Consider the following 14,250-nt stretch of genomic DNA (forward strand, 5'->3'; position numbering starts at 1 on the left):
TTTTTGATGCAAGCCGCACCTAAGCTACATTCACACGGTTTTCCAATTATTTGGCAAGCATGTAAATATAGTTGAGGAATGTAGCATTCTTATGCTGCATTCTCGATTCGATAACTTGTTTTGCCTAAGGTTGTTTGTCTAAAAGAAATGACAGTAGTTGTTAGGTTTAGAATATGTTTTCTGTGGTAAAATGTTTGACAGCGTCAAAAAAGCTTCCACTGCTAAAATTCCGTATTTTATCTGAAATTAAAAAGATACAAGGATTTTATGGATAGAATTTTTACAAATCTAATAAAAATATACTATTTCCCAGTTGTTGATAAAGGCATATTTCCATTCTGGTGAGTGTACTTATGCAATTGTGTTTGGAGTTACAGAGACGTCTACTTCTATCGATCTTGAAAACAATATTTGTTTTCCAATTGCTTTGGTGCAGGATTCCCAAAAGAGGACTTATCTAGACATCTACAAGATGGATTTGGCGGAGACGATGAAAAATGTGTTGGCGAAAAGTTCGGGGGGCGCAAGCGGCGCGGCAAGCAGCTCCAATGCCTCGGGCCCGCATGGCGCCGAGGGCTACGTGACGGAGAAACTGTACATGCTGCTGCAGCTGTACTTACAGAACAAGGGCTGGAGCCCTAGTATAGAGCTGTTGCAGTGCTTCAGTGACCTCAAAGAGTCATCCATGCTTCCTAGTGCTGCTTATTTACAGTAAGATTTCTATGTTTACCATCTCAGTTTTTACATACATACAAATAATATCTACTGCATTTTGATTAACAGCTTTTTCAACTAATTCTAAAAGTGACTTAGGCCTCAACTGTTATTTGACATAAAGTTACAGAGCAATAATATCAAAGTTTCAGGTGTATATGTAAATTGAATTCTTGAAAACATGTCCAAAAAAGTTCAAAACATTATTTGATTATATAATTTTTGGTTTCATACCAATTAAAAAGAGTTTTGCAACTAGAAATCTTAGTGTTGATCAATAGCTAACTTTATGAAAAGGCTAGTAGGAGCAAAGAGGTGTGAAGCCCTAGCTCCAGTCTTTGTGAATGTTATGGATGTTCAGGGAGGAAAGCATTCAAATTACTATAAGTATACTTTTGTTAGACAATAGTTAAATCTCTGCTTCAAAGAATTTTATTTTTATTACATGTTAGGTAATCATGTGATAGATCTTGTATTAGTTAAACAATTAGGTAATATGGTATTTTGTAGAACCAGAGGTTATCAAATAATTATTAGTACTCAGAATCAACCTCAAACTCTATTCAACTATAACCCCTATAATAATGAAACATTTTGAACGCATAAAGTGTTTGATAAAATGTTAAGTACTCTAAATCCCAAATTATATTTATTACATTTTTTTAATTAACTTTTATCAACTTTAATCATCAGAATGATGGCATCAAGGGTAGGTCTGGATGGTCAAGGCAGACTGATATACCGTGAAAATGGAAAAATAATTCTGCCTTATGAACACTTTGCCAATGCTGTAATGCTGAAACACATGAATGGTCCTCATGGACTGCATCTTGGGTTAGAAGCTACTGTAAGAGCTGTAAGTAATTTATTATTTATTATTCCTATACTAGTCTAAGATAAAATTCCCAAACAATTTTTCATGTAGACTACTTTAAAAAAAAATTACTGGTTTCAGAGGACCCTTTGTTGCTACATTTGTACCGTATTCCCAAAACACAACAGTTTTAAGCAAATTTTATTAAAAGCTATAATTTTTTTTTCTAAAGTCTTAATATTACCATTTTTACCGAAATACTGCCTTGGAATTAATAATTTGGAATGCTTTTTGATTGGCAGCCTTTCTAACTAAATTCTGGAATTTCCTGTCCCAATAAATAATTATGGACTTAGCAGTTATGGTAGAATGTATGAAATCTACATACAAAAAATTTATAAAATACAATTAAGAATATTAAGAATCTTTGTACCTAACCATGTTAAATCATGTTACAGGGAATTTGAGGCGTGCTTGTTTTTAGTTTTGGAATATCTTAAATGTGTATGAAAGAATTGAACTGGCCGATACTTGTGCAGCATGGCCGCATAATAACTCATTTAGAGTACATAATAGATCAGAGAACCTAAGAGATCTCAATACTTACTAACTTATAAACTACCTTATAATAATGCATAATTATGACCTGGGAATTTATGCGCCCATTACTCATAAAGTATGTAGAAGTTGTAATCATAAACTTACCATGTTTTGCACTGACTACTGGTAAGTTTGTGATTACAACTTAAATAATAAAAAAAATTATATTACTATGCCTTGACGAATAAACCCTGTGTGGCTTGAGACAGTAAGTACTGAGACTGTAGGAAGATGAGTTATCTAGTTGTAGTTAATGGTTTTTACTCTAAGATGCAATAAAAAAAGCATAAAGTTTAAATTAAAAATCCACTAACAATTTATGACTCTGGCATCTTTACACCAATAGGCATAGTCATAGTGTAAAGGTGCTATTAATGTAGAAAATAGGTATTAATAGATTAAACAATGTTCACAGTTATTCAGTTTTAAACTCAAAAGATACTGGCGTAAGTGTGGCTCAAGAAATGTATATATCCAGAAACCTCCTTAATCATTGTTCAACTATTACAGGTTGTGGAGTCATATACCATAGGCCGTGACCAATTTGGAATGGAGAAAGAGTTTATATTGGAAGTGGTGCAGAACTGTCCAAATCCAGCTTGTCGTTACTACAAAAATCAATTAGAGATGACACAGAAATCTATCCAGCAGCATTTGTCCCAACAGCCCACATATATCCCAGGTTATTTTTCATTATTTATTTACAGATTTTCTCCAGGGTTTTAAAAACATTCACTAGCATTGTTTTTTGTGTTTTAGGTTCTGTTAATGTCAGCATAAATTAGCTCATTAAGGGGGCATGATGACTTAAAAAATACAAAAAGAAATAAAATTAAAATATCAAATCAAAGATCTTGTTATGTTGTTTTTAATGTATGTAATTTTATAATTTATATAAAACAGAATTTACTTCTTGTGTGCTATTTGTTCTCGTGTGACGCATCTCAACATAGGTAACTTTCAGCTAAAATTCGATCTTGTACTGGAATTCACTATTGCGCTTTAGCTGTTTTGTGTCCCGCTTTCTTTATTCGGACTGTATCTTGTTTGGAATGAGCTACTGTTCCATCAACATCATGCTGCAGCTATGCATGCAAAGGTGTACAAATAAAGAGTATAAATAAAATCATCATGTCAACTCATTATCGGCCCATTATAGGGCATGGGTTGTCTTCCACACTGGCGCAGTGTGGATTGGTGGGCTTCACAAGCCTTTTAAAACATTATGGAGAACACAGGCTTGCAGGTTTCCACAATATTTTTCTCCTTAAGAGGCTGGGATTCCAACTCAGCTCCCCGAACATAAAGCAGAAGTCCTCACCACTAGGCTATCGAACTACTGTATAAAACATGTTACTTACTTTTAATTTTTGTCCTATGTTGACTGAAAAATCCTTTTACTATCAAGTAAGTTAAATTATTATCTATAAGTTATGAAATTTTTAGAAGCGGGCGGTGGTGCAATGCCGGACAGTGCGGCAGTGGAGCGTTTGCTGCGCGGCGCCGCACTGCCGCAGGATTATCAGTTGCCACTCGCACCTCACCTGGCTGCCCTCAGTGAGTTACTGTAAACTAACTTTTGCTACTGTATCTTGTCTTTTTATTAAACCTCTAATGTGTCGCGTCAGCGCAGCTGTTGGCGTGGCGACACACAGTGGGCGTTAAGTTATGGCCAGGCAGGCATCTTGCAAGTGCATATGTTTTGAAAATATACAATAATACTTATAGCTTATTGCAAATATAATAGTAAAGTATATATTTCTACACAGAGCGCACGGGCCCTTGCGCAAGTACAGAGCCTGCCCCTTCTCACTAGATAAAACAATAATTAAAAAACAAATTGAACTAGGACTCCATAACCTCCTCCTTGATTCAATTGCAAATGAGAAAAAATATTTGTCTCATTTGCAGTGGAAACAGTGGGGTTATGACTGCATGAGAGATGTCATTTATTCAGCTTATTGGCTGTTACTTATACTATAATAAGTGTTATTAAGTAAACCATTTGACTTTTATTTTAACTTTAAAAATATTAAAAGTTTGTTAGATTTTACGGGAAAATATTGTTTCAAAAAAATGTATATTATAAAATGAAAAGAGATTTAATAAGTGTGTATCTTAAAAAAAAAAAAATATTTTGTAACATATATTTTAGACTTAAAATTAAAGATTAACAAATAGATCTTCAATTTATGCTTAATATTTGAATGTTTTAGCAAACTTAGCCGGCGAAAAATCGGAGCGTCGCGCTGAAAAATTATCCCAGCAGATGCTGATGCAGAACCGATCTTTAGGTCACCAGCCGCCCGTTGACAAGTACTCGCACCAAAATCGCTCATCGTCGCACTCGAGCCTCGAGTCCAAGTCCAAACATCATTATAATGACGAGCATAAGCTTACTGACTTCTTAAGGTACCTCACTTGATATAAATTTAATTCATGTTCTGTTCAATGAAAATTGAAATTAATTTGTTATCCTCCACATCTTTATGCTCCACACCAAACAATTTTTTGCGAATACTCTCTACACACACAAACAGCATAACAATTGTTAGATGAATAATTCGCCAAATGGTCTTTTTTGCCCCCACATTTATTTATTTAATTATTTAGATTTTTTAGATTTATATTCTCTATTTTTTGTTTAATAAAAATATGAAAAAAATTCTAGTGAACTCAAAAACTGCAAGAACTTAAATTTAGAAATGGAATTACGTCATAGTGAAATAGAATCATGTCACGATCTTAAGAATGTCATAGAGAGGGTCGTAGGTTTTTTGAATATAGAATGCTTTGTGCGTGTCAGGGCGAACTTGGAGAGCTTGGAGTCGTTGTCGGGCGGCGGTGGCGGCAGCGCGAGCAGCACTCATGGGGAACGAGCAGGCAGCGGCGCGGGGAGTGGCGCGGGCAGCAGTGCGGGCGCGAGCAGCAGTGCGGGCGGCGGGCAGGAGCGCGTGGTGCGTGCGTTCGCGGAGCTAGCGCGCAACTTGCAGCGCATGCGGCCCTGTGTGCGCCCCGCCATGTGCAAGCCCTACGGCAAACAAAGCGAGCAGCTGCAAAAAAGTGAGTGTATCCCCCCAATTACGAATAGCGGGTCCATTCGTTTCGATTTTATTTGCAAAGTATGTACCCTTAGTACAAAATTTGCTCGCTCGCAATCGAGGAGTCGTTTTCGAGTTTTAAAATAGTTCCTTGATCATTGTATTAAAGTTCAAATTCGCGTACAATTTATCAGCTTGTACTTTTCGTAGAACGTGTGTCAAATAAAAATCCGAAGTAAGGAATTGCGATTCCAAAACGATTGGAGACTATGCAAGTTTAGTGAATACCGTATACAGGAGTCGTTTATCCAAGTTTAGTACGTCTCGTATATAGGTCGCAAGAGTCGTTTCTGCAAGTTTAGTACGTTTCGTATACAGGTTGGTAGTGTCTTTTATGCAAGTTTAGTTCTTATCGCATGCAGGTCGCAAGTGTCTTTTATGCAAGTTAAGTATATATATCATATACAGGAGCAAAAGTCGTTTATGCAAGTTCAGTCAGTACGTCTCGCATACAGGTGCTAGTGTCTTTTATGCAAGTTGAGCATCAGATATCGTATACAGAGAGCCGCAGGGTGATTAAGTATCTCGCGACAGGCGTAAATTTTGCAACCACTGCTGTCAAACGTCACTTTTCCATAAAATAAATGAACAAAAGTGACGTTAGACAGCAGTGATTGCAAGATTTACGCCTGTCGCAAGCCTGTCCCGGGATACGTAATACCCCTGCCGGACTCGTTTATGCTAGTTTAGTACTTCTCGTATAGAAGAAGCAAGCATCTCCTATCTATGCAAGTTTAGTACGTCTCATGTTTTGGGCGCAAGTTTAGTACGTCTTGAATATAGGTCGCATGTGTCTTTTATACAAATTCAATACGTCTCGTGTAGAGGAAGCAAGTATACAATTTTGGTACGTCTTGTATACGGGTCGCTAGTGTTTTTGATGCAAGTATAGTACGTATTGTATACAGGAAGCAAGTATATTTTATACAAGTTTAAAATTTATCGTATACAGGGAGCAAAAGTCGTTTATGCGAGTTTAGTACGTCTCATATACAGGTTGTTTCTTGTGCAACTTAAGTACGTTTCTTAAACAAGTCGCAAATGTCAAGTTTAGTCAGTCACCTATACAGGTTGATAGTGTCTTTTGTGCAAGTTTAGTTCGTCTCGTATAGAGGAAGCAAATGTCTCTTATGCAAGTCCAGTAAAGATCTCAAGTAAAGATCAGATCAAAAGTGTCTTTTATGCAAGTTTAGTAAGTCGCGTATAAATCTCGCTTGGCTAATGGCCTTGGTATCAATTTGAAGTGCTTAGCCAGTAAAATAGTAGTAAACTGTATTAAAAGTCGGGGTTCTTTATAATATTAAATTGAAAGTTATAAAATATTAAATTAATAAAAAAATAACGTTTGTAGTTTTTTATAACATTCAATTACAAGTTAACCCTCGACTTTAACTTCACCTGGTGATATGGTGCAATCTTAGATGATAATAAGGTAATCTAAATCGTTAAAATCTTAAAGTATAAAAAAATTACATTTGTTTCAGTTCTGTTGGACACAATCCAGTTAGTGCAATCGCTACGGAGTTATCTGCCTCCCCCACACATTCAGGTTACGTCCTGGAAGAATGACGACAAACTACGGTGAGTTTATAATGTAAGAAAGACCGGCCGGCCTCTTTTGTCCAGGAGGGCGGGCCATTTTTGAGGGGGTGTTTGATAAAAGCTAAGGGTTGTCTACGCATGTCCTTTAAATAATTAAGACCTTTAATACCGCGGTACAAATGGCTAACTCTTGGGCAGGACAGTCAGTAGCGTGCATTTCATACATGCGCAAAAGCACTGCCTACCCTTAAATTGATATATAGCTCGTGTAGGAGGGGGATTTTTGCCATTTTATGCAATTTTCCTACTGTATGCATGCTAAAATGCATTTTTTGGAAATATGCAAGATCTAACTGACGGAACTTGTTCACATATTGTCTGATGTCATCACAAGGGGGCATGCAAACAGAACGAAGTATCTGTAAATTCCGTTCAAAAATTCGAAATTCAGGATAAGCTGGCATACGTAGTTTATTTTATTCGGGTAATGTTAAGGAACTACTTTTACAAGCAGTTTTAATCAAACACAAGGGGTGTTTGATAAAACTGCTTGTAAAAGTATATCTTGCGCACTCTTAGATTATAGTTTCTTCTTGACTAATATTGTTTTTTTATTTTCCAGTTCAAATAACATGGAAGAGTTAGAGAGTCGTAAAATCGTGAGCGGGAACTAGCCTACCATATACCGACTCACATACACACTCATATACCGTATTGTACACACACATAGTTTGTCATTTATTTCGGGTCTTTTTAACCCTTAGTGTTATAAGGAAATGAATATTTAAGGGTCTTTTTTTCACGTCTAAGTATTTGCTTTAAAGCGATTTTTAATTTTATTTTTCATGGTTTCGAATATAATTATCATGTATCGAAGAAAGAATCTCCATGAATTTTAAACTATTTAGAGATAAAAAATTAACACAAAATTGTATTGCTAATAATTGGTTTCCGACGGATAAAGTTAAATATAATCTATTTAACCTGGAACTTTATTCACTACTGCAGGTTTACAATTTTATACAAAACATTATCCATTTTTTTGTATATCATTTAATAAATATTTCAAGAAAATTGACACGCAGGCTGTGTACAATTAAAATAATTCTATATCACAATATTATATATTTTTTTATTATTTGTAGTTTAAATGGTAACACATTTTTCAGCACAAAATTAAATTTTATAAATCATAGTTATAGTTAAGTATTTTATTCTTGTTCGTAATATTTACTTTATTCTTGTTGGTGTTTAATGATGGAAGTCTTCATCGCATCTTTTTTCCGTTTTTTTTAATGTTACGTACGATTTGTATACTATTGCTTTTAATGTTATGAAATATTATCGTAAGTTTAACTTTTTGAGGGTCAGTAACGTCTTAAATGTCATAAGTTAGTGATCGATGTAAAAATTGGACTGATTTGCAATGGTCGATTCATGCAGTTATTTTCGAAAGAGTTAGTCTTGCTATTGTTTTGTTCTATTATTCCTATCAATGGTCTAGAACAGCTAGACTAAATACCTCTTCCTTAGTCGCCTCTCATGACACCCGCAGGAAGCGGAGGGATGGCCGCATTATGTTGAAATGTCATGTCATGTTCAAAACGTTCGGTTTTTTGACAAACATCAGCGAAGTTAAATACGCCGAATATGCGCATAGACTCTCCACACTCATTTTAATCTCTTGCAGCGATTGACACAATACTTTGCAATATTCGGCATACCGGCACGAAAGTGTAGATTCATTGTGTAAGGGCATTTTTGTTGTTCGCAAACATAACAAATATTTTTGAGAATATGGTGTAGTCGTATAACACAGAGGATTAACATAAACGGATAGCGCATAACGCATTGTTGTTTCGCCATTAATGAAAATTTAAAGTACTTGTTTAAGACGTTACTGGCCCTAGCTAGTTATATATTTTACAATTATTATTTGTAAGATTCTTACAATTCGTCCTAGTTACGCTTTGTTTAATCCCGGTTTACTGTTGGAAGTGCATTACTTACACTGTGATAGAGGTGTAATAGCTGTAGGTTTGAGCGGAGTCTTGACAAGGATCTTGTATAAGAAAGTATTATGTAAGTTAAGGATTTCAAGTGTGGGTTTATCTTTGAGGTAAGTAGATTCTAAATTAAAAATTATAATTTTTAAGGCCATGTCAACAAACGTGGCTAAATGTTGGAATATTTATGCATTGTGTTGTCACGCTCCAACATTTGAAAGTTGCTGACAGTTGAAGTGTGACAAAACCATGAATAACTATTTCAAAACAACGTTTATTATTAAGGCCCTTAATATATAACCCAGTTATAATGGTAAGTATACTAATCTTACCGATTTTTTAAATTGAAGTGAGTATCGTATTTTTTATCAATACTCCTACTCTTACTTATGAAATCTCTCTTGATTTTTTATTTGCAAAGTTATTATTTATTTGCGTAGTTTCCACTAAAAATTTTAATGGATACGCAAGCGCGAAGGATTTAAATAAAGCGCGTACGGTGCTTGCTTCTAAATTTTCAATGAATTGTACGATATTTGCGATATTTTTATTTAGCAAATAAAGCATTTATAATTAGGTATTCGGTAAAATTATTGAATTAACAAAAAGCAATCGCCATGTCTTGTCTTGTAAAGTTATAGAGAGGATAGTATCGTATTTGAAGACTGCAAGTTTTTCACATTGTTTAGGCTGTAGATGCGTGTATAATAAAATAAGGTTTGATACTCTTAGAAACGAAAACTCCCATGTGGGATTAAGTGCTTGACGAAGTTTGATGACGGTTTTATAGATTATTATATGATAATTTAATGCCCTTGTAATCGGGTTTAAGGTTAAATTATAAATTAATTTCGGATTAATATACCAAAACACACCTTGTGATTGTTGTGTGATTTAAAAAAAAATTACGTTTTCATTCGACTTAACATGCTTCGCGTGTTATTTATGTATGTTTTGGTTATTTCTACATTCTGTCCTTATTTTAATGCATTGTATTAATTTCCTTCAATAATTCAAAACTATGAATCGCACCACGCTTATTGGTAAGGCGGTATTGTATGGTATGGAATATTTTAAATCCTTAGTAGTCGGTACTTTTGTGTTCTACTATACGTTTCAGATACTGTGATCATTGCGTCATTAATTTACAGTGTCATATTTCGCATCCGCATTGCACATACATTGTACCTGGCAATGGGTTGACAGAATAATTCACGCAAATCAATTATATGGGTTCGTACAAAGTTACGAAACATTCGAATTGATTTTAAATAATATAATTTTTTACACTGAACTCAAAATTTCAATTATGGACTTTTTCTCATTTTCTTTCCTATTATATATAATTTTGTGTGTTTTGATTTTAAAGAAAAGAAAGGAATATAATATGTATAATACATAAATCACAAATTTTTTTTGGGGTTTACTTTTGGCAAGTACCTGTGATTGTGATTACATTTATCTGAAACGAATAGCACAGGGTATTTATTAGGCATCTGTGTAACAAATCTACACAAAATTTTTTCTAACTTGTCTTTTATAATGCAAAACCGTATTTTCATTACTTTCTAGAGTTGTTTGTTTCTAAAATAGAATGCGATAAAATAAATTACTAGCTTGGTATAAACAACCAAAGCAATTTTTACCTTTTTGTTTAGTTTAGTTAGAAAAACTAGATTTTTTAGTTTTTCTAAGCTATTATTTTTATTAGAGCAAAATTAATCGGTAACTCATTCACCACCAAATTTTTGAATATTCGAGAAATCGGAAAAAGATAATGGTTGGAAATTAAAATTAACATTATTGCTGCCTCATCGATAATAGATGAAAACTATTTTCGAATAGTACATCGAGTAGTATTTTAATCAAAAAAAAAAAAATTATCATATTATCATCGTTCCTCTATGTATTTACAAAGTTTGAACGAAATCAGACCGTTTGAAGAGGGTCATAATCAAGTCCAAAGCAGTCGGTTACAAACATCAATACTGGTGACCTAATAAAGAGCGTGTAAAACAAAAACAAACCAAATAAAAAGAGATTTTTTGTTGCGTAAATGAATTCATAATTTTAAAAATAAAGTTTACACTAAAAAGTAACGTAAAGATTGTTTACATTATAAGACAGGTAAGAAAAAAAAAGACTAGGGTGTATACAAATTAGCCAGGTAGAACTGCGTTGCTAATTTTAATAAACCCAATACATTCATTTATCATTATATAGAGCTTTAAATTATACAATTTTTTTTACTATGACATAATATTACATTATCCTTTTTTTTTTTTTTTAAACAGCTCGATTTATATTGTATATTGAAATCACACGTTAAATCGGCTTCATAAGTTCGTAAGTGCAATAATAAGGCAAAGCCTACATTTTTATACTGTAATGTTCTAAATTGTAAAGCGTAACATACACTTAAATAACTTTATGAATAATATTTAGGTTTATGAGGTTGTACTTGAGTAAGAAATATTTCATCTCTTTAATTAATGAATCTTGTTCTATTTAGGCATCACATTTTGTTTACTTTATAATTTTGTTTATACGCAGGTTTTTTCTCTTTATTTGTTTTTTTTTGTGTGTCGTTTTAGCGTTGAAAAGATATTGTCTGGAGATATTTTGGAATAGGCATTCAATTGTTTAGTTTAGAGAAGAATTGTATGTGCGATGCGCTATAACTTAATGTACTTTGTGGAAATTCCCAATTGGAGTTTTTGTTCGGGTACAGTTAGCATGATCACCTATACCTATACCTATGCAGGTGTTCCGCGACAGGCTGACTGAAGGACGCCGCAAAATCCAAACCGTTGGCAGTATCTGTGCTTGTGGTCGATATTTCAAATTATAGGGGTTATCAGTCCATTTTAAAATTTGACGCGGGTTAATGCATTATTTATATTCAAACTTCGAAACATACTCTAGTTGGGGAGTTACAATTATGAACTATACAGTTGCTTTAAGACTGATAAAAATGCAAATATAAATTTCAGCTTTATTTGATAAATTTGATCTTATAACTGTACTCGAAGCTAAGCTCTTGACCTTGACTTCAAGGTCAAGGTACATTTTGTCATGCGCGTCTGCGAATTACAGACGCACTTCTGAGGGGCGCTCACATTACATGAATCCATCGCTGTCTCCTCCAAATAACGTAATGAGGCTATTTCATACTCTTCAAAAACTCGTACAAAAACGTCTAGTATTAAGTTTAACAATCATGAACACTGTCCTCGAAGTATTAATAATGACCGTATGAATCTCTCTCTGTATTAGCATTAAGCTTTCTAGTCAAAAATTGATATCATATTTCTTAAAATTCTAAAGGTCCTATTGGCATGAGTAACTATTGAAATTAGTAATATAATATAGATAAAACGTGTACAGTGAACATATCATGTGACGCAAGCCGCTGTTTGAGGAAGTTTTAAATTTTTGATCTCACTTATGTATTCTTGTATTCTTGTATTGCATTTTATTAATCGCCCGATAATGTTTAATGCACGTGTATAACTTGCGGTGTACTGAATGAAAACTGTAGTTTCGCTAATTAGCACGATGACTGTTAGACCGATACTTATAAAACTTAAAATGTTAGTAACTATGGCTCCGTGTTTTGTTACTTGTCGGTTTTCACGAGTCTGGAGTTATAGGTCTGTGGCTATCGTTGAGTTGATATAAAAACTAACTTATTAATATGTGGGAATTGCTTGATTTATATCCTATTTATGTAACATTTATTAATAAAACATCCATTGTTGTCATCCATTGCGTTACAAAATCGAAATAAGTAACGAAAAGTAAAAATTCTTAGATTGACCACTTTGTAACAAACAGTTGGCCTCCTTTAGACGGAACTAATTGACAGTGATCTTCCCACCAGGAAACCTTGCCATTTCCAGTTTAGTCACTCAAAAATTCAGTGTTTTTCTTAAGTCCTTCAGACAAAACAACATACCAATTTACAAACCTCTAATATTTTTAGCCTGATATTTCTACTGAGCCACATACATATAAACCTGAAAAGGGCAATTAAAATGTACAGCTTACAACTTTTAATTCATAAAGAATCATCACCGAGTTATTGTGCACTTGATGCCATTATTAATCAGTAACTACTCGAAACAGCTTTATATCAAACTCACTGAATGCTACGCCACTTTTTGTTAGGCTACAGTAGTTTTATAATGATTCAGTGAAATAGCCCAGCAATAAATGATATTATTGGTGTAATAAATAAGTTTATAATTTGAAACTATAAGTTTGTATATAGTTTGTATCCCGCATAATAATTTACAAAACTACCTCACTAATCAGCGGTGGTAACTAGGGAGCCAAAAACAGCCTACATTTGCTACAGCACACTCGTTAAAAGTCCATTATTTCATAGACGTGCATTATCTATCATCGGGCATTTTCATTTCACATAATATAATCATATATTTTTTTTCACCTCTTGATTTATTGAAGCAGTAGAATTAGTAGCTAGTAAGGTGCTTGGCCCTTTCTTTAAATTTAATTATTTTCATAGATTTAGAAGAGAAATAGACAAATGTACCAGTGCTTTTGGAATAAGCTGATAATGTTCTGCGGCAGCTATGTGTTTTCTTTTCTTAAGTAGCACTCAGATTATTTTAAGAAATATCACGTACTATGTTCAGTAATATGTATATATTAATTGTCATTAATTAATTATGACTTAAAAGTACCTCATCCATTTGTAAATATTTGTTTAATTTAACTGGGACGGTATTGGAATATTCTAAACCATCCACCTATCACTATTATAAAAGTCTTTGAAGTCTTTTCAGAAAACAATAACATCATTTTGGGCGAAGCGTGAACTTTACAAGTCGTTATTTTGTATCGGTAATCTGAGCGATGAATTTGGTCAATTTCATTTATGCAAATTGTATGACAAAGTTATTATTAAGTTTGAAATACGTATTTTATAAATGCTAAAATTTTTATAAATGCTATGAGTTCATGTTTTTAAAGTTTAGTAAAAGATCTTCCTATACTGTTGCAGTTAAATGAACCACTCTGAATGTCACATATTTTTGTTCAACTTTTATTATTTATCATTATAAGTCAGTTTCGAAAAAAAGAGTACATTTTATACAGTTTACACAAAATCTAAATACTTCATTTAAAATGTTGCAATCGAGAGTCTGTGATAAATATCTTTCATAACTTCAACCGATACAGTTTCTTGTTTAGTTATCTAGATGATTTTACATCTATATGAATTAACTACAGTTCTTTAATTGGCGTAAGTTTGGCCTTGCCATTAACTTATTATTTGCTGATATTGTTTATTATTATCTGTAAAAATTTATAATATAGTGGACAAAGAAATGCATTAGAATAAATAAAGTGATGCAACAACATTGTTTTGTTATTTATCTCTCTTCATTTAAATTTTATTTTAAATTTTGGTTTCTTATTCCTTGAGTAGAAATATATATATAGC

General features: G+C 33.4%; 1 protein-coding gene across 1 annotated transcript; it reads left to right on the forward strand.

Moving 5' to 3' along the window:
- Positions 1–204: 204 nt before the first annotated feature.
- On the forward strand, positions 205–7,823 carry LOC120630229. The gene is made up of 9 exons (XM_039899374.1): positions 205–341; positions 437–711; positions 1,408–1,570; positions 2,639–2,810; positions 3,575–3,685; positions 4,345–4,540; positions 4,935–5,191; positions 6,714–6,810; positions 7,394–7,823. Exons 2-9 carry the CDS (start codon positions 473–475, stop codon positions 7,443–7,445), a joined length of 1,287 nt encoding a protein of 428 aa, XP_039755308.1. The 5' UTR covers positions 205–341; positions 437–472; the 3' UTR covers positions 7,446–7,823.
- Positions 7,824–14,250: the final 6,427 nt, after the last annotated feature.

The sequence above is a fragment of the Pararge aegeria genome, chromosome 16, assembly GCF_905163445.1.
Source record: "Pararge aegeria chromosome 16, ilParAegt1.1, whole genome shotgun sequence".
Classification (NCBI taxonomy): Eukaryota; Metazoa; Arthropoda; class Insecta; order Lepidoptera; family Nymphalidae; genus Pararge; species Pararge aegeria.

Bases quoted from the DNA above. Each gene is read 5' to 3' on its own strand.
- LOC120630229 (XM_039899374.1), top strand. From the start codon at position 473: ATGGATTTGGCGGAGACGATGAAAAATGTGTTGGCGAAAAGTTCGGGG. The intron at 712-1,407 runs GTAAGATTTCTA...TTTAATCATCAG, and splicing joins CCTAGTGCTGCTTATTTACA to AATGATGGCATCAAGGGTAG. The intron at 4,541-4,934 runs GTACCTCACTTG...TGTGCGTGTCAG, and splicing joins AAGCTTACTGACTTCTTAAG to GGCGAACTTGGAGAGCTTGG.